Source organism: Pseudophryne corroboree, chromosome 3, assembly GCF_028390025.1.
Source record: "Pseudophryne corroboree isolate aPseCor3 chromosome 3, aPseCor3.hap2, whole genome shotgun sequence".
Classification (NCBI taxonomy): domain Eukaryota; kingdom Metazoa; phylum Chordata; class Amphibia; order Anura; family Myobatrachidae; genus Pseudophryne; species Pseudophryne corroboree.
Window position 1 is genome coordinate 627,399,850 of NC_086446.1, and position 26,880 is coordinate 627,426,729.

At 45.5% G+C, this 26,880-nt stretch overlaps 1 protein-coding gene across 1 annotated transcript in view; it reads right to left on the minus strand.

Moving 5' to 3' along the window:
- Positions 1–13,936: 13,936 nt before the first annotated feature.
- LOC135056475 (lysosomal acid lipase/cholesteryl ester hydrolase-like) overlaps positions 13,937–26,880 on the minus strand; it is a 68,390-nt gene continuing 55,446 nt past the window's right edge. The window contains exons 6-10 of the mRNA XM_063961706.1: positions 23,595–23,731; positions 22,734–22,880; positions 20,696–20,767; positions 20,463–20,531; positions 13,937–16,947 (exon numbers count right to left, since the gene is read on the minus strand). Coding sequence (XP_063817776.1) covers positions 16,714–16,947; positions 20,463–20,531; positions 20,696–20,767; positions 22,734–22,880; positions 23,595–23,731 — 659 coding nt within the window. The 3' untranslated portion in view covers positions 13,937–16,713. The remainder of the gene's footprint in view (positions 16,948–20,462; positions 20,532–20,695; positions 20,768–22,733; positions 22,881–23,594; positions 23,732–26,880) is intronic.

The following is a 26,880-nucleotide window of genomic DNA, read 5'->3' on the forward strand; positions in this document are numbered from 1 at the left end:
TCGAGAAGGTGAGCACTCTGCAGCCACCACAGAAGAGACACCCTGGCCCTGGGGGATAGGGTGATCAGCCGATGCATCTGAAGATGCGATCCGGACCACTTGTCCAACAGATCCCACTGAAAGGTCCTCGCATGGAACCTGCCGAAGGGAATGGCTTCGTATGACGCCACCATCTTTCCCAGGACTCTCGTGCAGTGATGCACAGACACCTGTTTTGGTTTTAAGAGTTCTCTGACCAGAGTCACGAGCTCCTGAGCCTTCTCCGCCGGGAGAAACACCTTTTTCTGGTCCGTGTCCAGAATCATGCCCAGGAAGGGCAGACGAGTCGTAGGGATCAGCTGCGACTTTGGAAAATTCTAAATCCAGCCGTGCTGTTGCAACACTTCCTGAGAGTGTGCTACGCTGATCAGCAACTGCTCTCTGGACCTCGCCTTTATGAAGAGATCGTCCAAGTATGGGATAACTGTGACACCCTGCTTTCGAAGGAGCACCATCATTTCCGCCATTACCTTGGTAAATATTCTCGGTGCCGTGGAGAGACCAAACGGCAACGTCTGGAATTGGTAATGACAGTCCTGTACCACAAATCTGAGGTACTCCTGATGAGGTGGATAAATGGGGACATGCAGGTAAGCATCCTTTATGTACAGAGACACCATAAAATAACCCTCTTCCAGGCTTGCAATGACCGCTCTGAGCGATTCCATCTTGAACTTGAACCTTTTCAGGTAAATGTTCAGGGATTTTAAATTCAATATGGGTCTGACCGAACCGTCCGGTTTCGGAACCACAAACATTGTGGAATAGTAACCCCTTCCCTGTTGAGGGAGGGGAACCTGTACCACCACCTGCTGGAGATATAATTTGTGAATTGCCGCTAACACTACTACCCTTTCTATGGGGGAAGCAGGCAGGGCTGATTTTAGGTAACGGTGAGGGGGCATCACTTCGAATTCCAGCTTGTATCCCTGAGTCACAATCTGTATAGCCCAGGGATCCACCTGTGAGCGAACCCACTGGTGGATGAATTTTCGGAGATGCGCCCCCACCGCTCCCGGCTCCACCTGTGGAGCTCCAGCGTCATGCGGTGGATTTAGTGGAAGCCGGGGAGGACTTCTGTTCCTGGGAACTAGCTGTATGGTGCAGCTTCTTTCCTCTACCCCTGCCCCTGGCAAGAAAGGACGCACCTCTGACTTTCTTGCCTTTTTGTGATCGAAAGGACTGCATTTGGTAATACGGTGCTTTCTTAGGCTGTGAGGGAATATATGGCAAAAAATTTGACTTCCCAGCTGTAGCTGTGGAAACTAGGTCCGAGAGACCGTCCACAAACAATTCCTCACCCTTGTAGGGTAAAACCTCCATGTGCTTTTTAGAGTCGGCATCGCCTGTCCATTGCCGAGTCCACAGGACCCTTCTGGCAGAAATCGACATTGCATTTATTCTAGAGCCCAGTAGGCAAATGTCCCTCTGGGCATCCCTCATATATAGGACAGCGTCTTTTATATGCCCCAGGGTCAGTAAAATAGTATCCTTGTCCAAGGTATCCGGTTCCTCAGACAGTGTATCTGTCCATGCTGCTACAGCACTACACATCCAGGCCGACGCAATTGCCGGCCGCAGTATGGTACCTGAATGTGTATAAACAGACTTCAGGATACCTTCCTGCTTCCTATCCGCAGGATCCTTTAGGGATGCTGTATCCTGTGACGGCAGGGCCACCTTCTTAGACAAGCGTGTCAGAGCTTTGTCTACCCTAGGGGAGGATTCCCAGCACATCCTGTCCGTTGGCGGGAAGGGGTACGCCATAAGTAACCTTTTGGAAATCAGCACTTTCCTATCAGGAGAATCCCAAGCTTTTTCACATAACTCATGTGAAGGGGGAAAAGTCACCTCTTGCTTTTTCTCCCCAAACATATAAACCCTCTTGTCAGGGACAGGGTTTACCTCTGATATGTGCAATACATCCTTCATAGCTACAATCATGTAGCGGATGGCTTTAGCCATTTTAGGCTGCAATTTTGCATCATCGCCATCGACACTGGAGTCAGAATCCGTGTGGATATCTGTGTCAACAATATGGGATAGTGGGCGCTTCTGAGACCCTGACGGCCTCTGCGCTGTAGGATCAGGCATGGGCTGAGACTCCGACTGTCCCAAGGCTTCAGCTTTATCCAACCTTTTATGCAAGGAGTTGACATTATCATTTAACACCTTCCACATATCCATCCAATCAGGTGTCGGCGCCGTCGGCGGGGTCACCTCATTCATCTGCACCTGCTCTGCCTCCACATAGCCCTCGTCAAACATGTCGACACAAGCGTACCAACACCCCACAAACACAGGGAATGCTCTATATGAGGACAGGACCCCCACAAGGCCTTTTAGAGAGACAGAGAGAGAGTATGCCAGCACACACCCCAGCGCTATATGACCCAGGAATCACACAGTAACTTAGTGTTTACCCACTGCTGCTGTATATATGATTATTGCGCTAAATTTATGTGCCCCCCCTCTCTTTTTACCCTCTTTCTACCGTGAGTCTGCAGGGGAGAGCCTGGGGAGCTTCCTCTCAGCGGAGCTGTGGAGAGAAAATGGCGCTGGTGAGTGCTGAGGAAGAGGCCCCGCCCCCTCAGCGGCGGGCTTCTGTCCCGCGATTTGGTGTAAAAAATGGCGGGGGCTCATGCATATATACAGTGCCCAGCTGTATATATGCTGCTTTTGCCAGGAGGTACTCTGTGCGCTACCTCATGTGAAGACAGGAGTCTTCTGCCGCTGATTTTGACGTCTTCTTGCTTCATCCGCCGGCTTCTGTCTTCTGGCTCTGCGAGGGGGACGGCGGCGCGGCTCCGGGAACGGACGACCAAGGTTAAGTTCCTGTGTTCAAAACCTCTGGAGCTAATGGTGTCCAGTAGCCTAAGAAGCGCAACCTAGCCGCAGTTAGTAGGTTTGCTTCTCTCCCCTCAGTCCCACGTAGCAGAGAGTCTGTTGCCAGCAGAAGCTCTCTGAAAATAAAAAAAACCTAACTAAAATACTTTCTTAATAGCAAGCTCAGGAGAGCTCACTAAAATGCACCCAGCTCCTTCCGGGCACATATTCTAACTGAGGTCTGGAGGAGGGGCATAGAGGGAGGAGCTAGTGCACACCAGTAGTCCTAATTCTTTCTTAGAGTGCCCAGTCTCCTGCGAAGCCCGTCTATTCCCCATGGTCCTTACGGAGTCCCCAGCATCCACTAGGACGTTAGAGAAATTTTATATATATATATATATATATATATATATATATATAAAGACACAGCGCGGTCCTAGACCGGAGGTATATATTAGAATACTCGTACAATATATTCTAGAACAGGTACACTTTTTCTTAGAATACTCAAGTGTTTGTAAAGTCACAGCGCTGTATACAGGCGGCTTTACAAAGGAGGCCTTGCCCTGCAGTCCCAGAGACCAGCCGCAGCTATGCTCAGAAGATGGCACCCAACGTCTCAGTCAGGGAGTGAGGTATAGTGTGAGGCAGCACCAGGGTGGGAAAATCTGCTCAGAGATGGCGCCCTGGGCCAGGGGAGGGGCCACAGGTCAAACACCACCTCTCCTATGCTGGACTTCCACCCCGGGTACTCTGAGTCTTATTAAATGGGGTGTTAGTACACCCGAGCCGTACTCAGACGCCCCGGTGGTCTAGTGGGATCCCTGCTCGGAGACAGTGTCCATGCCCGTGCCGCGACCCATCTTCCTAGGTCATGGACGGATCACGATTTAATGGTGGGTCCTGCCTGGGGAGCCCTCTTCCCCGTGGCAGCCACGCGAACCAGGAAAACGTCTGCGACCGCGTTCCTAAGCCGGAGCGTCTTTGCCGCAAGTACCCAGGAACTGAGCCGCGAGAGTAGGCGACGACGCTTGAGAGGTGATGGAGCTACAGCGCTGAAGTGTCACCCTGACATACAGTGCTACAGCCAAGCGAAGAAATCTTCTTAGCAAGCTTTTTCAGGCAGCCCTCTGGTTAGGTGGCCTGCTGCTGTAGGCACCAACTCGAAAATGAGCTCCAGTGCTGGAGGCGGGGTTTATAGAGGAGGTGCCAATGCATCCTGGGACAGCCTAAAGCTTTAGCCTGTTGGTGCCTCTGGATCAAGACCCGCTCTAAACCCCCGATGTTTTCCTGTGGAAACCAATATATCCTGCTGCAGAAAAATAAATTGAGTTAAAAAAGTCAAGTGTCTATTATAGGTCTCTCAAATTATTTCACTATAATAGTGTGATAAATCACACTATTATAGTGAAATAAATTAAGAGACAAATAAAAGACACTTGGCTTTTTTAACTCAATTTATTATCATTAAGGAAACAATTAAATGTTACGTGTTAAACTACTAGTGTACCAAAAACAGATCCCGTATAGGCACACTGGGCCCCAAAATTGTAGGGTGCTTTGATCAGGGGCGTGTTGTGGTCACAAAATCAGATTGGCCAGTCAGCATTCTCTACCTGCCTCCCAGACAGGGAATGGCTGTCAGCATGCTGATTGGTGGATGGCTCTCGCTATCCACAAATAAGAGTGCTAACAGCCATTCACTGTATAGAAGCATGTTATTATTTTATTTTTATAGTTTCCATAAATATGTGGGTAGGGGCCCTAAACATTGCTTTGCCCAGGGCCTAAATGCTGTTGAGACGGCCCTGGGTAGGAGAGAGACTGCCCTGCAGCTGTGCTGAAATTTTTACTCTACAATGTACAGCCATGAAAAAGGCCTAGATGAAAAAGAATTGAGAAACAGAAAATAAGTTGTACACATTTTTTAATTGAAAAAGATTATTTCCATAACATTTATAAACAAATAATTATTGCATATTTTGCTTCCTTACAACATATTACAAAGACAACTTGAATTCAGTTGGTCATTTCTTTGGATTATAGCAAAATACTGTACAATGGTTTGTGCTATATTCTGCCACATTGGTATTATACAAAATAATCGATAAAAAACTAAATATAAAAATGTGCAATTGTCAGATGTGTAGTTTGTTTCATTATGCCCCTGTCACCTAAACACACATGCTTTGTGCCTCCGTGAGGTTAGTGCTCTCTAGTTTATTGATGAAGGAATTAATTTGAACATTGGTTCAGCTCACAAAATGGCTGTCTCTGTTAGATGACATGTGCATTTTAACAAATCTGATACCCACGGACAGAACCTAGATTTTTGCATATATAATAGAAAAATTTGCAAGGGTTAACTAATCTATTCCAGAATTGAAGCTGGGCCCTGAGGGTATATAGTAATGTTGTATTTTGGTGAAGGTTTAGTCATACTAGCCAACAATATGCCACCTTTCCCAATTTACTTAATAAAACACTGAAAAAAACCAAGGTATTAGATTAATACATTCATGACCACACAAAAGCCTAGCTAACAAAAATGTCTGAAATACTTAGGTATTCATCTAACTGATACAACATGGAGCCCAATTATGCAGATCTACTGAGGAAACTGTACTCAATGTTCCTGGCTCACCATTGCAATACTTGCCAGAATGCTCAAGGATCTACAACCTCCAATTTTTAAGTACATATGTTCTGGCAGGAGGACAAAACGATAAATGTATATAGTGATGAAGATTTAAATACAATATCCCGGTTCTATCAGTGTTTTATTTTAAAAACTCAAGTCTTTATTTTCCATGCTGACTTTCATCATTAATACCAACTCGCTATTAAGGCCCAGGTTTTAAGGATATCCATACTTGAGCACATGAGACTTAAATAGTACATCAGTCAACTTGATTTAACATTTTGACTCATCCATGGATATCCTTAAAACCTGGACTGTTATGGCAAAGTTTGACAAATTGAAAATAAGATTTTACTTACCGATAAATCTATTTCTCATAGTCCGTAGTGGATGCTGGGGACTCCGTCAGGACCATGGGGAATAGCGGCTCCGCAGGAGACAGGGCACAAAAGCAAGCTTTTAGGATCACATGGTGTGTACTGGCTCCTCCCCCTATGACCCTCCTCCAAGCCTCAGTTAGGTACTGTGCCCGGACGAGCGTACACAATAAGGAAGGATCTTGAATCCCGGGTAAGACTCATACCAGCCACACCAATCACACCGTACAACTTGTGATTTTAACCCAGTTAACAGTATGATAACAATGAAGTAGCCTCTAAAAAAGATGTCTCGCAACAATAATAACCCGATTTTTTTGTAACAATAACTATGGCCCTCATTCCGAGTTGTTCGCTCGGTATTTTTCATCGCATCGCAATGAAAATCCGCTTAGTACGCATGCGCAATGTTCGCACTGCGACTGCGCCAAGTAACTTTACTATGTAGAAAGTAATTTTACTCACGGCTTTTTCATCGCTCCGGCGATCGTAATGTGATTGACAGGAAATGGGTGTTACTGGGCGGAAACACGGCGTTTCAGGGGCGTGTGGCTGAAAACGCTACCGTTTCCGGAAAAAACGCAGGAGTGGCCGGAGAAACGGTGGGAGTGCCTGGGCGAACGCTGGGTGTGTTTGTGACGTCAACCAGGAACGACAAGCACTGAACTGATCGCACAGGCAGAGTAAGTCTGGAGCTACTCTGAAACTGCTAAGTAGTTAGTAATCGCAATATTGCGAATACATCGGTCGCAATTTTAAGAAGCTAAGATTCACTCCCAGTAGGCGGCGGCTTAGCGTGTGTAACTCTGCTAAAATCGCCTTGCGACCGATCAACTCGGAATGAGGGCCTATGTACAAGTAATGCAGACAATCCGCACTTGGGATGGGCGCCCAGCATCCACTACGGACTATGAGAAATAGATTTATCGGTAAGTAAAATCTTATTTTCTCTAACGTCCTAGTGGATGCTGGGGACTCCGTCAGGACCATGGGGATTATACCAAAGCTCCCAAACGGGCGGGAGAGTGCGGATGACTCTGCAGCACCGAATGAGAGAACTCCAGGTCCTCCTCAGCCAGGGTATCAAATTTGTAGAATTTAGCAAACGTGTTTGCCCCTGACTAAGTAGCTGCTCGGCAAAGTTGTAAAGCCGAGACCCCTCGGGCAGCCGCCCAAGATGAGCCCACCTTCCTTGTGGAATGGGCATTTACAGATTTTGGCTGTGGCAGGCCTGCCACAGAATGTGCAAGCTGAATTGTACTACAAATCCAACGAGCAATAGTCTGCTTAGAAGCAGGAGCACCCAGCTTTTTGGGTGCCTACAATATAAACAGCAAGTCAGACTTTCTGACTCCAGCCGTCCTGGAATTATATATATATATATATATTTTCAGGGCCCTGACAACGTCCAGCAACTTGGAGTCCTCCAAGTCCCTAGTAGCCGCAGGCACCACAATAGGTTGTTTCAGGTGAAACGCTGACACCACCTTAGGAAGAAACTGGGGACGAGTCCGCAGTTCTGCCCTGTCCGAATGGAAAATCAAATATGGGCTTTTGTAAGACAAAGCCGCCAATTTTGACAATCGCCTGGCCTAGGCCAGGGCCAACAGCATGGTCACTTTCCATGTGAGATATTTCAAATCCACAGATTTGAGTGGTTCAAACCAATATGATTTGAGGAATCCCAACACTACGTTGAGATCCCACGGTGCCACTGGAGGCACACAAGGGCTGTATATGCAATACTCCCTTGACAAACGTCTGGACTTCAGGAACTGAAGCCAATTCTTTCTGGAAGAAAATCTATAGGGCCGAAACTTGAACCTTAATGGACACCAATTTTAGGCTCATAGACACTCCTGTTTGCAGGAAGTGCAGAAATCGACCTAGTTGAAATTTTTTCGTGGGGCCTTCCTGGCCTCACCCACGCAACATATTTTTACCACATGTGGTGATAACGTTGTGCGGTCACCTCCTTCCTGGCTTTGACCAGGGTAGGTATGACCTGTTCCGGAATGCCTTTTCCCTTAGGATCCGGCGTTCAAACCGCCATGCCGTCAAACGCAGTCGCGGTAAGTCTTGGAACAGACAAGGTCCCTGCTGGAGCAGGTCCTTTCTTAAAGGCCGATGCCACGGTTCCTCTTGGAACAGACATGGTACTTGCTGAAAGCAAATTCCTTCTTAGCTCCCGAGGCCATTAGTCCTCTGTGAGCATCTCTTGAAGTTCCGGTTACCAAGTCCCTCTTGGCCAATCCGGAGCCACGAGAATAGTTCTTACTCCTCTATGTCTTATAATTCTCAATACCTTGGTTATGAGAAGCAGAGGAGGGAACACATACACCGACTGTTACACCCACGGTGTTACCAGGACGTCCACAGCTATCGCCTGAAGGTCTCGTGACCTGGCGCAATACCTGTCCCATTTTTTGTTCGGGCGGGACGCCATCATGTCCACCTTTGGTCTTTCCCAACGGTTCACAATCATGCGGAAAACTTCCCGATGAAGTTCCCACTCTCCCGGGTGGAGGTCGTGCCTGCTGAGAAAGTCTGCTTCCCAGTCGTCCACTCCCGGAATGAACACTGCTGACAGTGCTATCACATGATTTTCCGCCTAGCGAAAAATCCTTGCAGTTTTGCCACTGCCCTCCTGCTTCTTGTGCCGCCCTTTCTGTTTACGTGGGCGACTGCCGTGATGTTATCCCACTGGATCAATACCGGCTGACCTTGAAGCAGAGGTCTTGCTAAGCTTAGAGCATTATAAATTTGCTCTTAGCTCCAGTATATTTATGTGGAGAGAATTCTCCAGACTTGATCACACTCCTTGTGTGACTGCTCCCCAGCCTCTCAGGCTGGCCTCCGTGGTCACGAGCATCCAATCCTGAATGCCGAATCTGCGGCCCTCTAGAAGATGAGCACTCTGTAATCACCACAGGAGAGACACCCTTGTCCTTGGATATAGGGTTATCCGCTGATGCATCTGAAGATGCGATCCGGACCATTTGTCCAGCAGATCCCACTGAAGAGTTCTTGCGTGAAATCTGCCGAATGGAAGCGCTTCGTAATAAGCCACCATTTTTACCAGGACTCTTGTGCAATGATGCACTGACACTTTTCCTGGTTTTAGGAGGATCCCGATTAGCTCGGATAACTCCCTGGCTTTCTCCTCTGGGAGAAACACCTTTTCCTGGACTGTGTCCAGAATCATCCCTAGGACCAGCAGACGTGTCGTCGGAACAACTGCGGTTTTGGAAAATTTAGAATCCACCCGTGCTGTCGTAGAACTACTTGAGATAGTGCTACTCCGACCTCCAACTGTTCTCTGGACCTTGTTCTTATCAGGAGGTCGTCCATTTTCTTTGAAGACGAATCCTCCTTTCGGTCATTACCTTGGTAAGGACCCGGGGTGCCTTGGACAATCCAACGGCATCGTCTTGAAACTGATAGTGACAGTTCTGTACCACGAACCTGAGGTACCCTTGGTGAGAAAAGGCAAATTTTAGGACATGGAGGTAAGCATCCCTGATGTCCCGGGACACCATATAGTCCCCTTGTTCTTTGCTATCACTGCTCTGAGTGACTCCATCTGGATTTGAACCCTTGTAAGTGTTCAAATTTTTCAGATTTAGAATAGGTCTCACCTAGCCTTCAGTACCACCATATAGTGTGGAGTAATACCCCTTTCCTTGTTGTCGGAGGGGTAATTTTATTATCACCTGCTGGGAATACAGCTTGTGAATTGTTTTCAATACTGCCTCCCTGTCGGAGGGAGACATTGGTACAGCAGACTACAGGAAACTGCGAGGGGGGAAACCTCTCGACATTCCAATCTGTACCCCTTGGATACTACTTGTAGGATCCAGGGGTCCTGTACGGTCCCAGCGTCATGCTGAGAACTTGGTAGAAGCGGTGGAAGGCTTCTGTTCCTGGGAATGGGCTGCCTGCTGCAGTCTTCTTCCCTTTCCTCTATCCCTGGGCAGATATGACTCTTATAGGGACGAAAGGACTGAGGCTGAAAAGACGGTGTCTTTTTCTGCAGAGATGTGACTTAGGGTAAAAAACGGTGGATTTTCCAGCAGTTGCCCTGGCCACCAGGTCCCATGGACCGACCCCAAATAACTCCTCCCCTTTATACGGCAATACATCTTTGTGCCGTTTGGAATCTGCATCACCTGACCACTGTCGTGTCCATAAACATCTTCTTGCAGATATGGACATCGCATTTACTCTTGATGCCAGAGTGCAAATATCCCTCTGCGCATCTCGCATATATAGAAATGCATCCTTTAAATGCTCTATAGTCAATAAAATACTGTCCCTGTCAAAGGTATCAATATTTTTAGTCAGGGAATCCGACCAAGCCACCTCAGCTCTGCACATCCAGGCTGAGGCGATCGCTGGTCGCAGTATAACACCAGCATGTGTGTGTATACTTTTTAGGATATTTTTCAGCCTCCTATCAGCTGGCTCCTTAAGTACGGCCCTATCCGTAGATGGTACCGCTACTTGTTCTGCTAAGCGTGTGAGCGCCTTATCCACCCTGAGGGGTGTTTCCCACCGCGCCTTAACTTCAGGCGGGAAAGGGTATACCGCCAATAATTTTCTATCGGGGGAAACCCACGCATCATCACACACTTCATTTAATTTATCTGATTCAGGAAAAACTACAGGTAGTCTTTTCACCTCACACATAATACCCTTTTTTGTGGTACTTGTAGTATCAGAAATATGTAACACCTCCTTCATTGCCCTTAACGTGTGGCCCTAAAGGAAAATACGTTTGTTTCTTCACCGTCGACACTGAAATCAGTGTCCGTGTCTGGGTCTGTGTCGACCGACTGAGGTAAATGGGCATTTTACAGCCCCTGACGGTGTTTGAGACGCCTGGACAGATACTAATTTGTTCGCCGGCCCTCTCATGTCGTCAACCGGCTTGCAGCGTGTTGACATTGTCACGTAATTTCCATAAATAAGCCATCCATTCCGGTGTCGACTCCCTAGAGAGTGACATCACCATACAGGCAATTTGCTCCGCCTCCTCACCAATATTTTCCTCATACATGTCGACACACACGTACCGACATACAGCACACACATAGGGAATGCTCTGATAGAGGACAGGACCCACTAGCCCTTTGGGGATACAGAGGGAGAGTTTGCCAGCACACACCAAAACGCTATAATTATCCAGGGACAACCTTTATATAAGTGTTCCTCCCTTATAGCATTTTAATATATATACATATCGCCAAATCAGTGCCCCCCCTCTCTGTTTTAACCCTGTTTCTGTAGTGCAGTGCAGGGGAGAGCATGGGAGCCTTCCCACCAGCCTTTCTGTGAGGGAAAATGGCGCTGTGTGCTGAGGAGAATAGGCCCCGCCCCCTTTTCGGCGGGCTTCTTCTCCGGAGTTTTAGATATCTGGCAGGGGTTAAATACATCCATATAGCCTCAAGGGCTATATGTGATGTATTTTTCGCCATACAGGTATTATACATTGCTGCCCAGGGCGCCCCCCTCCAGCGCCCTGCACCCTCCGTGACCGCTGTGTGAAGTGTGCTGACAACAATGGCGCACAGCTGCAGTGCTGTGCGCTACCTGATGAAGACTGAGAGTCTTCTGCCGCCTGGTTCCGGACCTCTTCATCTTCAGCGTCTGCAAGGGGGGTCGGCGGCGCGGCTCCGGGACGAACCCCAGGGCGAGCCCTGTGTTCCGACTCCCTCTGGAGCTATGTCCAGTAGCCTAAGAATCCAATCCATCCTGCACGCAGGTGAGTTGAAAATCTCTCCCCTAAGTCCCTCGATGCAGTGAGCCTGTTGCCAGCAGGACTCACTGAAAATAAAGAACCTAAAAACTTTTTCTAAGTAACTCTTTAAGAGAGCCACCTAGATTGCACCCTTCTCGGCCGGGCACAAAAACCTAACTGAGGCTTGGAGGAGGGTCATAGGGTGAGGAGCCAGTACACACCATGTGATCCTAAAAGCTTGCTTTTGTGCCCTGTCTCCTGCGGAGCCGCTATTCCCCATGGTCCTGACGGAGTCCCCAGCATCCACTAGGACGTTAGAGAAATAAGAAATGTCCACAAAATAGAATATATTAGAAGCATTGTTAATAATTCTCTTAGTACGTGTGCCATGTCTGGTGCTCTTCGTGGCATGTCCACATCTCAGATCTGGCTTATAACCTTGATCTATGATCAGCACCAGTGGCATGAAGATTTCTCTTCCTACTTCCTTTCTCCTCCAACCATAGACCACTTTCCCCCTTCTTATCCCGTGATGCCTCACTGCTGCCTTAGGCGCCCGCTATAATGGAGGTAATTATCTTGCTTCTCTATACTTACCTGTAATCATGGTCAGTAGATGTATGTAGGTGGCTGTACTATGATGTAACGCCACTTTGCCTAGCCCTAAACCTTCTCCCTTTTTGTCTTCTGTAACTCAATTCCCCAAACCATTTTAAAATTATTCAGTAAAAAGATACTTAAAAAGAAAGAAAGAATATATTTGGTGTATGAGAACCTTTTCTGGCATGGGATGTGACCCACCACAAATAAGGGGAACAGCAGTGAAAGGTAGAATAATCAAAATGACTGTGGAATATTGGTAAGGGCAAAGTGTGAACAGTTATCTTGTACCTAATGGTAGGTTCAGCCTCAAGAAACAAAGACCTCCTAAATTACATAGAAATAGATCATCTGTAAATAAATAACAGGTTCTATGATGCTGTTGTCTGAGCAGCATACAGATGGAGCCATCTTTATCTTGGCCTTTAATAGGATTAACTGAGCCAGCGCAGTTGGACTTAATCCCCTGATGTATTGTTCTCTCTGTATTGTATTGCAGCTGAGAACAATAGATGAAGGTCTTCTACTAATAAACTATGGTGTGCCTAGGCGCAGCAGAGAAGCCAAGATGAACGTGGCTCCATCTGTACATCATATAGCAATTAAAGGCCTTGGTCCGCTGATTGGCATTGTAATTGGTGGCTTTGTTTTGGAGTTGTGTAGCAAAGCATATGCCTGCCATGCACAATGCATCACCAATGTGCTCTGGAAAATGTGACAGTTGGTGAACTCTCACAGTGCACCTGCTGGGTGATCTGGAACATGTGACCTGCTGGATGGTCTGGAAACTGGAATTATTGAACTAGTTACCATCTTACAAAAAAGACACATTGGATCTGTGTGCATAAACACAAAAAGAACATCATCCTTTGCATAAGACAAAATAACTGATTGTAAAGTATGTGATAAATCTCTCTGTATTACAGTAAATTTGAAGGGACCCCCACCCTCCCCCAACCTTTGCAATGATAAAATAAAAACAAAATGCATATTTGACTTAGAAAGTATTCTACATAACATTAATTTAAAGGGAAATGTCCAGTGTTTGAAATGACAATACAAAAACAGAATAATCTTTGAAACACATGTACACAAACACAGATATACAATGAAATATGAAATAAATAAAATCCATCATAGAATCAAAGAAATATGGCTCTTAAGGACCTCTACTGTTTATATTTTTTACATAACTATATATTGCCTTTTGTATCCTGAGAAGAGGTATGTATTATATGCTATTCAGATGTTATTATCATATAATCTGTGACATCACTCTCTTAAAGTACCCGCACACAACACGCAATTCTATTATTTAATTCTGGCAAAATGGCAATCTCCAATCTAAAACTAGTATATAAAAAATATTGTAATTTAAAAAGTCATATTGCTTATCTACAATTATATCAGCTGGTCTGAATATCACGCATGAGATATTTGCAAAGAATGGCAAAAAATAGCTATGATAAGTGCCATACCAGTTTCGTTTTATAGTAATGTATGCTGTCATACGGTTATAGGCAACTTGAAATACTGTCAATGTGGAAAAAAACACAATGAATAACAGTAAGAATGTATCTCTAATAAGACCACAAATTCTACTACATTATAAAGACATCACTAAGGTTAAAAGTAAAAAATATAATAAAAAATAGAAGAAAAAAAAAAGGACAGTAGGCTACCCTAACATTTAATAAAGCGATACTGAAGAAATTAATTTAGAGGGCTTTAATAAAAACATTAAAAAAAAAACTTTCTTAAAAAATGATACATTAAAAATATATGAAAAACACCAACATGGAAAGAATGATGTAGCAAATATTCAAATCTATAGCAATGCTGGGTATACACTAGTAGATATACCTGCAGATCAACTGATCTGCAGATATATCGATGGACGGACCGGGTAGTATGTTGTGCATACACACTGTCCGATCAGACAGGACTGACGTCACAAAGTGGGCGGGCGTTTACATGCGCCCGTCCAGTTCAGCTGTCAATCACCGCCGGCTGGTGCAGCATGTGTAGGGGCGGTCAACACACAGAGATGCACCAATATATCTGTAGATGTATTAGTCATCGGCTGTGCTGCAGGGCCGACGCAATATATGTCTGTGAACGACGGCATTCACAGACAGACATATCGTTCGCATACACTGGCCGATGGACCCGTATGTATCGGCCAGTGTGTACGCACTAAACTGCAATGGGGTAGGGACCGATATGGAAATCTCTGTAATGTCGTTGCGCTATACACATGAATTATGAGAAGTAAGCTATACAGATTCAAATGCAGAACACAGTTTACCAGATGTCTTCTAGGAGTAAATGACATTGGCAAATTACCAGATGTAATGAGGATAGGATACTTCAATGGTCCGACTCTACATGCACAAATATGGCCTCTTGGGCACACATACAGTACATCATTAGTAATGTCATACTCACAGCCCTGCAATGCTACAGTAGCTGTAACAAAGTTCCCCTTACGTTATAAGCGAACTTTCCCAGTGTAAGGTCTCTAGCTAATATCTGCCGTCCACAATATCAAACAGCGGACAGCAAGCATGTAAATCAGACACGGGTAATAATTACAATTGGACAAATACTAGGGAGTTTAATTTTTAATGAGCTAATGTCCACCTTTTCGTTTTTTGGACTTTGATATTTGCTACATTATTTATTTCATATCTTTTTAGTTTTTATGGATCCCATTATTTAATTGACCGATATATTGCTTATGATTTTATGATTAATCACTTCTGTGTATTAAAATAACAAAAGTTTTAAGAGAACTCTTTACTAAATCTTGATATAAAACAATGTCATCTAGGATGGTGTCACTCAGCGATTTATAAGCTTATGTTTTTCCAGCTAAGAAGCACATTATGCTCAAAATATGCTCAAAATAGTCCTGGCTGACACACAGAAATGACTGGCTTACACTTACTCCTCTCACCGCTGTCGATGCAGCGTCAACAACTGTTCCTGTGTTACCAGTTTATGTGCAATGAATATTAGTGCTTTCCTAGCAGGAAAAGCGCTAGTGTTAAAATCACCTGTGTGACACCACCGTAATAATGGGCATGATTTAGATGGTCGGTACTTTGCGCATGTGCCAGACCTATACTGCGCATGTGCAAAGCGGGTCTGCAACATTGGGTCAGATCACCCGCAGACTGTGAGTGATTGACAGTGTGCTGCTGTTTGGGGAGGGGGCAGCAACAGACACAGTTTCCCAAAATGGAGGAAAGTCGCCTCCATTTTGGGAGAGTGATGAGGACTGGATCTCAGTCAGACGGCTGAGATTTCCTGACCTCTTTGTTGGATTTGCGGTGGCCGACTTGTGCGACTACAAGGGCACGCAGCCAGCCGATGGTGTCACAGGTGATCCGATGCTGAGACCTAGGAAGCAGCACGGATCACTAATGCAAGCAGGAGGCATCTACTTATACAAGATGCTTCCTGCTGCATTACCATATTATTACTACCAGTTATTTAAATAGCGCAAACATTCCGCAGCGCTTTACAGAGAATATTTGGCCATTCACATCAGTCCCTGCCCCAGTGGAGCTTACAATCTATATTCCCTACCACATGTACACACACACATTCATGCTAGGGTTAATTTTGTTGGGATCCAATTAACCTACCAGTATATTTTTGGATTGTGGGAGGAAACTGGAGTACCCGGAGGAAACCCACGCAAGCACGGGGAGAATATACAAACTCATTAGTGCATCACTGCTGCTTCCAAGTAGCAGTGATGCTACCTCCAACCATGTCCCCCCTTTCCCTCCTTTTCTAGTTTGGAGGAGAGAAGGGAAAGGGGAGGCATGATAGAAACTTTCAAATATACCAAGGGTTTTACCAAAGTTCAGGAGGGAAACATTCTTCAAAGGAAGAGAAGTATTAGAACTCGAGGACACTGAAAATGGAGTGAGGCAGGTTCAGGGGAAATTTAAGGAAAAATTACTTCACAGAAAGGGTAGTGGATAAGTGGAATAGTCTCCCATCAGAGGTGGTAGAGGCTAAGACTGTAGAGCAATTTAAACATGCTTGGGATAGGCATATGAATATCCTTACAAAGAATTAAGGTTCAAAAAGGGTTGAGATTACCTAAAGGATAAAAAAAAAGGGGCAGACTAGATGGGCCAAGTGGTTCTTATCTGTCGTCAAATTCTATGTTTCACATCTGAATTAGGCCCAATGAGCCCTCTATTTATTTTATCATTTTCTGATTTGATTTTGCTCTTTTTTTATTATATTGTTTATTGTATTTTTAGATCTTTAGAAATTAGTAAATTTTAGAACACATCTCGTGGTATGACCAGCAAAATGTGATGCCACGTATTCTATTTAATTGCATATTAGTATGCTGCAATCATGTTTAAATAAGGAAAAAGAAATCCACAGGTTGTCTAGAGTACTTTAGATAAAGCATGTACTGTAGGTGTGTGCCATGCACAGTATCTGGCACAGTGGAAGGTTTACGTGAACTTTTTCAGCAGCTGAATGATTTCATTGTACATGCGTTCAGGAGCATCCAAACCCCAGATGAAATCTAGGTGCTCCCAATCTGGAATCTCTTTGTGATAGACCAAGTTACTGACTTGAGTAAGCAACAAGGCTATATCCTTCCGGTCAGCCAGCCAGTCGTTGCCGCCACTCCACAGAGCAGCTGGGATGTGCATGTCTTTCACATTGTAGAAGGGAGGAGTAGTCTGGAAAACAAGAGTGGAAACATTACAAGAAACAAAGCACGTCGGGGGAATTCAATTGTCATCCGGAAATTCAAAGAACCCTGCTGCGCTGGGTCTCTCCCGCAGCTGCAGGGATTTGCTATTCAATTAGAGGACAGAAACTGGGAGAAATCACTGAGTCTTTTTTCTTGCACCGCAGAGCGAGTCCAACTATTCTTAAATCATTAATTTTAGGGGGGGGGGAAATAAATCACAGGGACTTGCTCTGGTACCCCAGCAACACCCCCCCTGAGGACTAATTAAGGAATTGGAAGTTTCCAATTAGTGTTATTAGTGAGTAAGTACTCACATTATGAAGTAGTGTCTTCTCCAGCATCGGGATCCAGGTCATCTGCAGTAGACTGAGTATGTGAGGTGTGTGTGAGTGTAAGTGTGCGTGAGTGACCCCCATGTATTGTAACTTCTCCTGCAAAGAGAACTTCATCTCTCAGCAGCCCTTGAGCCTCCCAGCAGCACCCTCCCCAGTGTAAATATGGAGGGGAGACCACCGGAGACAACCGGACAGGTGAGTATCTTTTTTTTTTTACCCACAGTAATCCACAAATGGGCGTGAGGTATGCGTGTTTTTTCTTTTATACCTCGCTAAACCTTGCGCTTAATTGAATTCTATTTGACTGAAAGACATCAAAAATATGCTGCAGACAGATTTCCTAGGACTATAGCACACACACCGGTATTGCAATGACTGATTTATTACACACGAGTGTGCTATACTTTTGTCACCACCAACGCACATCTATAAGTGCCAAAAATGATAAGATAATTTCATTACAAGCAGATAAAAAGCAGCTACTTTGTCACTGTACAGTAATGCACTTGGTTTTCCAAATGTATAGTGGTAAAACTATACTAAAATGACACCGCACAGCATGAAGATTAGAAGGGATTGGACAAGTTCAAAAGAAAACAGAAATATTTACAAATTAGAACCGGATTATACATATCTTCATTCATGTCTGCAGGAAAGCCATCGGGTAGTCATGCAGTCACAAACACAGGAAAAGATCTTTGGAGATGAAGTGAAACCAGGGCCGGCTCCAGGCATGTTCGAATAGAGCTGCCGCGTGGAGCGCCACCCTTAATGGGCGCCGCCATATTCCTGCCTGGAGCCAGCCCAGCCTGCAGCGATACCCGGCCTTAACTGCGCTGTTGTGTGCGCGCTATGCGGCACTGGCGTCTGACTTCAGACGCCGCGCGCATAGCGCGCACTCAACCGATTTAGAAGAGTCCGCACGGCGCCCGTGCCCTCAGCAGCACTCCCCCTCCCAGCCCCGCAGGTATTGTGGGGTGGTGTGGGGGGGGCATTTATGGATCGGGCACCGTGGGGTCATATCTGCACTGTGGGGGCATTTATTTATCTGGCACTGTTTGGGGCATATCTGCACTGTGGGGGCATATCTGCACCGTGGGAGCATTTATTTATCTGGCACTGTGGGGGCATTTATTTATCTGGCACTGTGGGGGCATATCTGGCACTGTGGGGGCATTAATGGATCTGGCACTGGGGGCATTTATGTATCTGGCACAGTGGGGGCATTTATGTATCTGGCACAGTGGGGGCATTCATGTATCTGGCACAGTGGGGGCATTTATGTATCTGGCACAGTGGGGGCATTTATGTATCTGGCACTGTAGGGGCATATCTGCACTGTGGGGACATTTATGCATCTGGCATTGTGGGGGCATATCTGGCACTGTGGAGGCATTTATTTATCTGGCACTGTGGGGGCATTTATTTATCTGGCACTGCGGGGGCATTTATTTATCTGGCACTGTAGGGGCATATTTGCACTGTGGGGACATTTATGTATCTGGCATTGTGGGGCCATATCTGGCACTGTAGGGGCATTTATGTATCTGGAACTGTGGGGACATATCTGGCACTGTGTGGCCATTTATGTAGCTGGCACTGCTGGGGGGCATGTCACGTGTAGCTGGCACTGCTGGGGGGCATGTCACGTGTAGCTGGCACTGCTGGGGGTCATATCATGTAGTGTTCCCGCTAGGCGTCTGTGGCTAGGCAATGTGTCTCAGTGCTCTACCTGGCGCAATGTGTCTCGGTGCTCTGCCTGGCGCAATATGTCTCAGTGCTATGCCTGGCGCAAAGTGTATTAGCTGCACTACTGTGTGCTGTAATGCGAATTGCCACTATTATGTGGGCACGCACCTTCCCTACGAAGCAACGCCCCTACATTTTTGCTGCGCGCCTTTTGCGCGCACTGTCCATGCTTTGGCGTGTAGGTGGGGGAGCACCAAGCATTACAGTATGTACATCATTTTGCACTCCTAACTTTAAAATGTGCCCTCCCTGTGATCAGCACCCTGCCCTAAAAAGTGAACACTATCATGTGTAGCTGGCACTGCTGGGGGGCATATCATGTCTATCTGGCACTGCAGATTATGTGCATCTGACACTATACTGGAGACATTGTGTGTAAGGAACACTACTGTGGCTGTTATGTGTAAGGCTGCTAATTGTGTGCGTAGAGGGGGTGTGAAAATATATTTATTTATAGTCTGATAATATGAAGTTACGAGACCACGCCCACTTTTCCAGAGGCCACGCCCACTTTTCCTGGAGGGCGCGCATAGGGGTTGGAGGGGGGCTTTTACATTTTCTCGCTCAGGGTGCTAGTAGGCCTGGAGCCGGCCCTGAGTGAAACTATCATCCAGGCAAATATGGAGGCTAGAACAGCGCCTTCATACTCTCTCCTACGTATCTGCCTTCGGGTGGCTGCTTTGCATGGTGATTTGTCAGGAGACACAGCAGCAGGAGAGGTCAGCATGGAGTGAGGGCATATGTGCATGCTGAGCTGTGACTTTAACTGCACAAGAATTGGTTTTAAACATGTACTACAGTAAGTCACAGATGAAACATAATGGAACGAGGCATGAGAAAAAGGCATGGCCGCTGTATCATAGCACTTCGTATACAGATGCAGACTCATTCACACACAGATGTACAAATGACGCACATCAAACTGAATAGAGCAAGCTAGCAATGTAGTTCTGTCACTCCCAACTTTATTAGTGTGAATAAGATGCACACGTAATGGGGTGAATTCAATTGTTTCTCCCTGCGGCCGCCACTAGAGCAATTTAATTGTTGCTCCATTTGGGCGCAATGCACCGCAGCGAGACACATTTCAGCCCGCAGTCTGGGCGCGATCAGTGTGATAAAACAATCAACTGAATTTTGCCCGTCCGATCTCTCGTCACTTAAGATGGGAGATCTGGCGTAATAAATAACTGAATTCCACCCTCTGTGCGAATAAGATACTCGCAGCATGGCATGGGATCTGGTGCTATTGACGTCACTGTGACCATTTGTATGAAAACACATCCGTATATGAAAATTTTTATTAAAAATATGAAGTGGTCCAACTCATTCCAATGCAACGCTATGCATCGTCTTCAATAAGAGATCATAAACGTGTGATGTAAGTGTTTATTATTGGAAAACAAAATAATATTACCTGGTTATAATGAATAAGATTGCCCTTGTATCCCCAGTCAAATGCCTTCAGTTCCCCACACTTGACAGCCTGAAACAGTAAAAGGGGAACAGGTCACAATCATTGGATACAGCCTATCTGGCAGCAAAAGCAAGCAGTAACACCACCTTAACACCCAAATATACATTCAAGAATATAGAATAGAAATGCTAATTTATGCCAAAAATATAACTGTGCTTGTTACCAATCCGTACCTGGGCCCAGTGGATGATATTTTGCACAGATGTTCCAGAGGGACAATGGGTGGAATACACGTTCACTCGGCTCTAAAAAGAAAAGAAAGAAAGAAAACCATTTCAGTAATCATCTTTATTTTCTGCTGCTTAAATTTCAAAAATAGCAGACAGCACCTGCCCGGGAACATGCAAACTAAACGCAGGCTGATGCATATTTGACGCCAAACAAGCATGCACAGAAAAACAAAGCTTATAATCGCCAATATACAGAGCAATACGTAGTTTGAGATGCCTCACTTCGTGCACGCCCTGTTTGCCTGTCATCAACAGCGCGCACCTGCAAATTAATGCACAGGAAGCATTTGCGTGCACGCGCCCTCATTGATCTCTGCCTATAGGAGAACGCTCCGTTACAATCCAGCCTCCCCTCTTTACTTGAAAGTGTGACTGCTATTTAAATGCGTACAGAGCTCTCCACAAATGGCATTTACATTCATCCATTTTCAGAGCATGAGCAGTGCATGTAGGTGTAAGCTCAACTCTGCATCAACCTCAGTACGGGAAGGAGAGAAGAGCATGCTGGGGCCATGGATTCAATTCCAACCAGGGCACTATATGTGTGGAGAATGTATGTCCTCCGCACACAAATGATAGGTAAAAGGCTGCAGTCAAATATACACCCTAGTGTGTTGTAGAGACTTAATAATGTAATATCCAGAAGGCAGGAAGTGACGTGTTTGATTAAATATCCTCTGTGAAATGTGATGGCACTACGTAATAAACAATAACAATAGGCTTTGCTTTTGTTTGTTTTTTGTCCATCAACTACATCCAAGTTCTTGGTTATACAAACCCATATTAGAGAGAGTGACAGGTCATGAGTTAAACACAGGAACAGGAAAACAAACACTACATTAAACAGCAAGGACACAAATGGCATCGACCAGTCTGCCCTCTTGGGCTAGCTCATATTGTGCTAAGCACGGTGTTCACTCTAAATTAGATAATCCCCATGCAAAATTCCACATTGGGATTGTAGCCCGGATTGACAAGTAATCTGGGAGGCGGAAGACTGTGGTAACAACAGAAATGGGCAAGCTAGGTCTATACCAGGAAGGCCTAGTTAAAACAAGGAAGAGCTAATTTAACTACCCCCTGCATCTTCAGCAGCAATTAATAATATGAGGTACTGTACCTGAAGCAAAAAAAAAACAAAAAAAAAAAAAAAAAACTATAGAAAAGTCTCAATTTCCTCCTGCCCCAATAAGACTATTTCAATATTGTGACAGTCACAAAATATTCATTTGACCCCTAACTGAAATTAAATCAGTTCTGATGCTATGGGAAAAAAATATTATATTGTGGTTGAGCAGGATCATCGTACACAGAATTAATTTAGGGGGAGATGTACTAAGCAGTGAAAAGAGTGGAGAAGAAAGACAGTGGAGAAGTTGCCCATGGCAACCAAACAGCATTGAAGTAACATTTATAATTTGCATACTATAAAATTATAAAGAGCAGCTGATTGGTTGCCATGGGCAACTTCTCCACTGGCTCACTTCTCCATACTATTCGTTGCTTAGTACATCTTACCCTAAGAGAGAGATAATGTGGAGAGAGATGAAGTACCAACCACCCAGCTCCTAAATGCAATGTTACCCATATCTCCCAACATCTTTAGGAGGCAAAGTGGGACATTATCGCGTGGCTAAGCAGCTCGTGACTGAAAAGAGGGTGAGGCCTATGGAAGAGGGGGTGTGGCTTTTTGGGAGTGCCGTGATCGCGAGTCACTAAGCAGAGCAGCAAGTGACAAGAGCCTCCCAACTGCCCACCCTTCCCCCACCGCGGGACACTGTGGCCCGCAGATGAAACCGTCACAAAATGAGGGACTGTCCTGTGAAAAATTGGGACAGTTGGGACATATGATGTTACCGCTGTGTTTGAAAAATGACAGGTAGAAGATTTTGTCTGCACCCCACTGTGAACTGGACCACTCCCCCTGATTAAAGGTTAGTAAGAAACGGACAATAATTCATAAAAGGAATTTTCCACGTACCATGTTAAGGTTCTTCTCATTAAATCCACAAAGAATGAAAAAAATATTGCCACATATCTCCTCCACCAATTCATGGGTACAAAAGTGGGTGGCAAACCATTTCAGAAGTTCTGTCTGAGGTAAAAATTCTTTCCTGCCAAACAGGTCCTAAAGCATATGAAAAAAAAGACATAACAAGTCCTTAAAAAACCAAACAATGTAAACATATCATAGCCAACATGACTTTACAAAAAAACAAAATAATAATAATTAATGAATAAACAAATCTAGATTAGTGGTAGAAAGGAATGTACATGAATTACACTGCATTAATAGTTCAGCGACCTATACCAGATGCTGACCGCATGATCTGGCCAAATGGATGAATCTGGCTCAGTGTCACTCTGGATGTTGCCACAGTCACAGACAATTGTTCTAGTTGATCAAAATCCAAATGGTTATGTGATTTAACCTGGGTACACACTATGACAACGCGTCGGCAGACCCGAGGTCGAGTCGACAGAATGGCCCGCCCAGATAAGTCTACACACTTATCAATCCGCCACTCGATATGTCGTCCTGACGTCACAGCTAGACGGGCATTTGATTTTTGTCCACCCAGCTGTGTCGGTGAGCCCAGCAGCAAGTGTACGGGCGATCATTGGATGATATGCAAAGTATATTGCCCGTAAACACAACCAGATGTGCAGATATCGGTCATCAATTGTGTTGCAGAGTGAATGCGATATGTCTGAACACCCACTGACCCGCTGGCGACACATTGGTTGTTCGATTGAACTGCTGATATATATATATATCGCTCAGTGTGTACCTAGCTTTAGATCTAGAACAAATACTGCTATAAAAAAAAACCCACCATACCTTGATAAAGAATTCAGGGAAAACTCCAAGTTTTGCCAGTGGACTGCTGGAGAATTTGATTGTAGCCACAGGAGCAAGACCAAAGAACATTTTGATTTTTTTGGCCAACTGAGGAATGCTTGAGAATGCTATGAATCCTAAAGCGGCAGCAACATAAAACAGTTTACAGGAAACCAGTAAAACATATGTCATCTTGTGTAACATTTATAGAAATAATACATACATATGTGATATTCCAAATTGCACTTTAGGCGGCTCCAAATTAATAAGCGACTAGGCATACACAGCCTGCAGCAAATGTCCCTACTAATACCCCTTTCAGACCGCCAGCTATTGGCACATAAGCGCGCATAACCCGTGCTCATGTGCGGTCTGAAAGGTGCCAAGGGAAAAATATCAGGTCGAGCAACCCGGTATTTCAACCCTGGTAGCGAGCAGGGTTGAATTTGTGTTCAACCCAGCTCGCTGTGCAGTGTGAACGCGAGCCGGGTCAATGCGACCTGTTTCCTGTGCACTGTGTGTGCAGGCGGCGCTTGGATATGCCGGATTGCAGACAACGGCGGCAGGGCGCCTAAAGCAGATCGCACCCTGGGAGCTCCTGTGTCAGGCTCCTTGTTGCGACCCGCCTCAGGCGGTGTGAAAGGGGTATTAATAAAGCAATGAAGGTATGATGCCACTTTTAACAACAGTCATAAATATCTATTTTAGGTGGATATGTACTAAGCAGTGATAAAAGTGGAGAAGTGAGCCAGTGGAGAAGTTGCCCATGACAACCAATCAGCATTGACGTAACATTTATAATTTGCATACTATAAAAGTATACAGAGCAGCTGATTGGTTGGCATGGGCAACTTCTCCACTGGCTCACTTCTCCACTTTTATCACTGCTTAGTACATGTCCCCCTAAGTTTCCAGAATGTAATATTCCCTAGAAATGTGTCAGCCTTCTGCATTCTCTATATGATATATCGTTCGAACAGTGGGTGTGTGCAGCCCAAAGTTTTGTAAATGATCAGTTCCACATCAGTCCATATCAGATCTCTGGGGCGCGGGTCCCCCTGGACTGCTGTGGCTGGTCGGCCTCAGGAGCAACACAGGTTAACACTTAATTTCGTATTGATTTTCTAATTTTTTCAGCACAAAGTGTAAAGCACAGATAGACAGTTACAAACCTACAATATCAGCAATAAAAATGGATTCCAAAGTAATGCAAAAGTATCAGTATAACGACTTGGTCAAGAACATGATATACAGTATGGAATAAAGAGCAGGGCCGGTCCTACGCATACTCAAAGTACGCGGCTGAGTAAGGCGCCGCACATAGAGGGCGCGCTCTGGACACGTATCGCAATTCACTGACCTCACCGTCATTGACAGTGACAGTCAGTGATGCTTCCACGCCGTAACTTCCCCCTGCTCCCCTCACATGTAGTGCCGCTGCGATCATGCATATGTAATCAGCGGCGGTGCGTCATGCCGCTCATTACATATGCACAAACTCAGCTGGGGCTGGACGGACACTAGTCACACCACTGCCGCATGGAGCCGGGAGTGGACTGCATCTGCACTTGACGGAGCTGGTCAACTCAGCTGAGGCAGCAGTGAGTGTCTCCATCCTCCACTGAGAGCAGGTCCGTGCTGGTGGGGATGGCGGTGGCGGCAGAGGGGGAATGGGGGTCGGCATTTACTGTCTCCCAGTCACAGCACGATAGCTGGCAGCAGGTTTATGTCTGGGGAAGGAAAGGGGGGGCGTGGGGTGAGGGTGGACTAGATGAAAAGTACTGTCACCCGCTAGAAAAGTACTGTCAGGCGAGTGGGATCCTCTCCTCCCTCACACTGTCCTGCATTGGCTGCCTCTCTCTCTCACCCCATGCTGATCTCTCCTCCCTCCCCATGCCTCTCTCTCTTGTTGTGTCCGTTTCCTAGTGGGCTAAAGGACATTTGACCCACATGACAAGCAAGAGAAGGGGAGGAGCAAGTTCGGCTAAGGGTCCAGAAATGGACCCTCACAGCCTTGCCGCGCCTCGGGCTGATTACTAAAGGTAATAGTTGGTGGCGTGGATACTGAAAGTAGTATCCTGCCATCCTTGCTACGCCCCCTGACGTCACAGGTCCCTTAGCCTACTAGGATTTAGCATCTACCTTTCTCTCTCCCCCTCCCAATGCCTTTCTCTCTCCCCCTCCCCATGCCTCTCCTCTCTCTCCCTCCCCATGCCCCTCTCTCTCCCTGTGCCTCTCATCTCTCCCTCCCTCCCATGCACTCCCTTCCCATGTTTGTTTCACTCTTTCCCTCCCCATGCCTTTGTCCTTCCCCATGACTCCCCCACCCCATGCCTCTTCTCTCTCTCCCACTCCCTCTCTCTCTCAACATGCCTCTCTCTGTGTGTAAAAGGGACTCTACTGAGGCGTAACATGTAAAAGCATCTCCACTACTGTGTGGTGTAATGTAAATTAATATTATGTAGTCACGCCCCTTCCCATGAAGCTACGCCCCTTTATGTTCCACTAAGGGGCGCCAAAATATATACTCGCTTACCAAAAAAATTGGGCACGGGCCGGCCCTGATAAAGTGCATATATTACTATGTACAGACACTTCCATTATCATTTCCAATAAATGACAGAAATAACACCTGATGTATCAGAATCAATATCAGAGAAACAAAACATAAACACTGAATAAAGCTGAATCAATAGAAATGAAAGATGGACGGGGGGAGGATCGGACTAGATAAGACAAGGGGAACGGGAGAGACACAAGACAAAATAGTGTTCCGAGCTAAGTAGGCCTAGAGGTCAGTAGAGACCTTCAAAATTCCAGTTCTAGAAAGAGAAGAAGAATATCTATATATGAGACGAGTCCAGTTGTCGCAATAAAAACCATTATGTGGATTCAAATAGTTTTTGTATAGGTGTTTTAGTCGATACATCCAGTTGTTGTATGTAAATATCCCATTTTCTATAAAACCTCTGTACCCCTCGTTCCACATCAGGTATCGTGGCCTGGCGTTCAGAATACAGACATTGGAGAAGCAAGGATTTAACCTCAGAAACTGTCGGAGCATTTTTATATATCCATTTATTTAAAATATTTTTTTTTGCAATCGTGATAATAAGTGTCAACAATGGAATCACTGTTTTCTTGTCTGGGCCTAGTTCCCATTCAGTAAGATAAAGCAGCAAACAGGGGACCAGGCGTTTAATGGGCTCAAGGGAAAATAATTTGTTAATAAAACCAATCAATTTGTCCCAAAACTTCTGAATTACACCACAATCCCAAACACAAT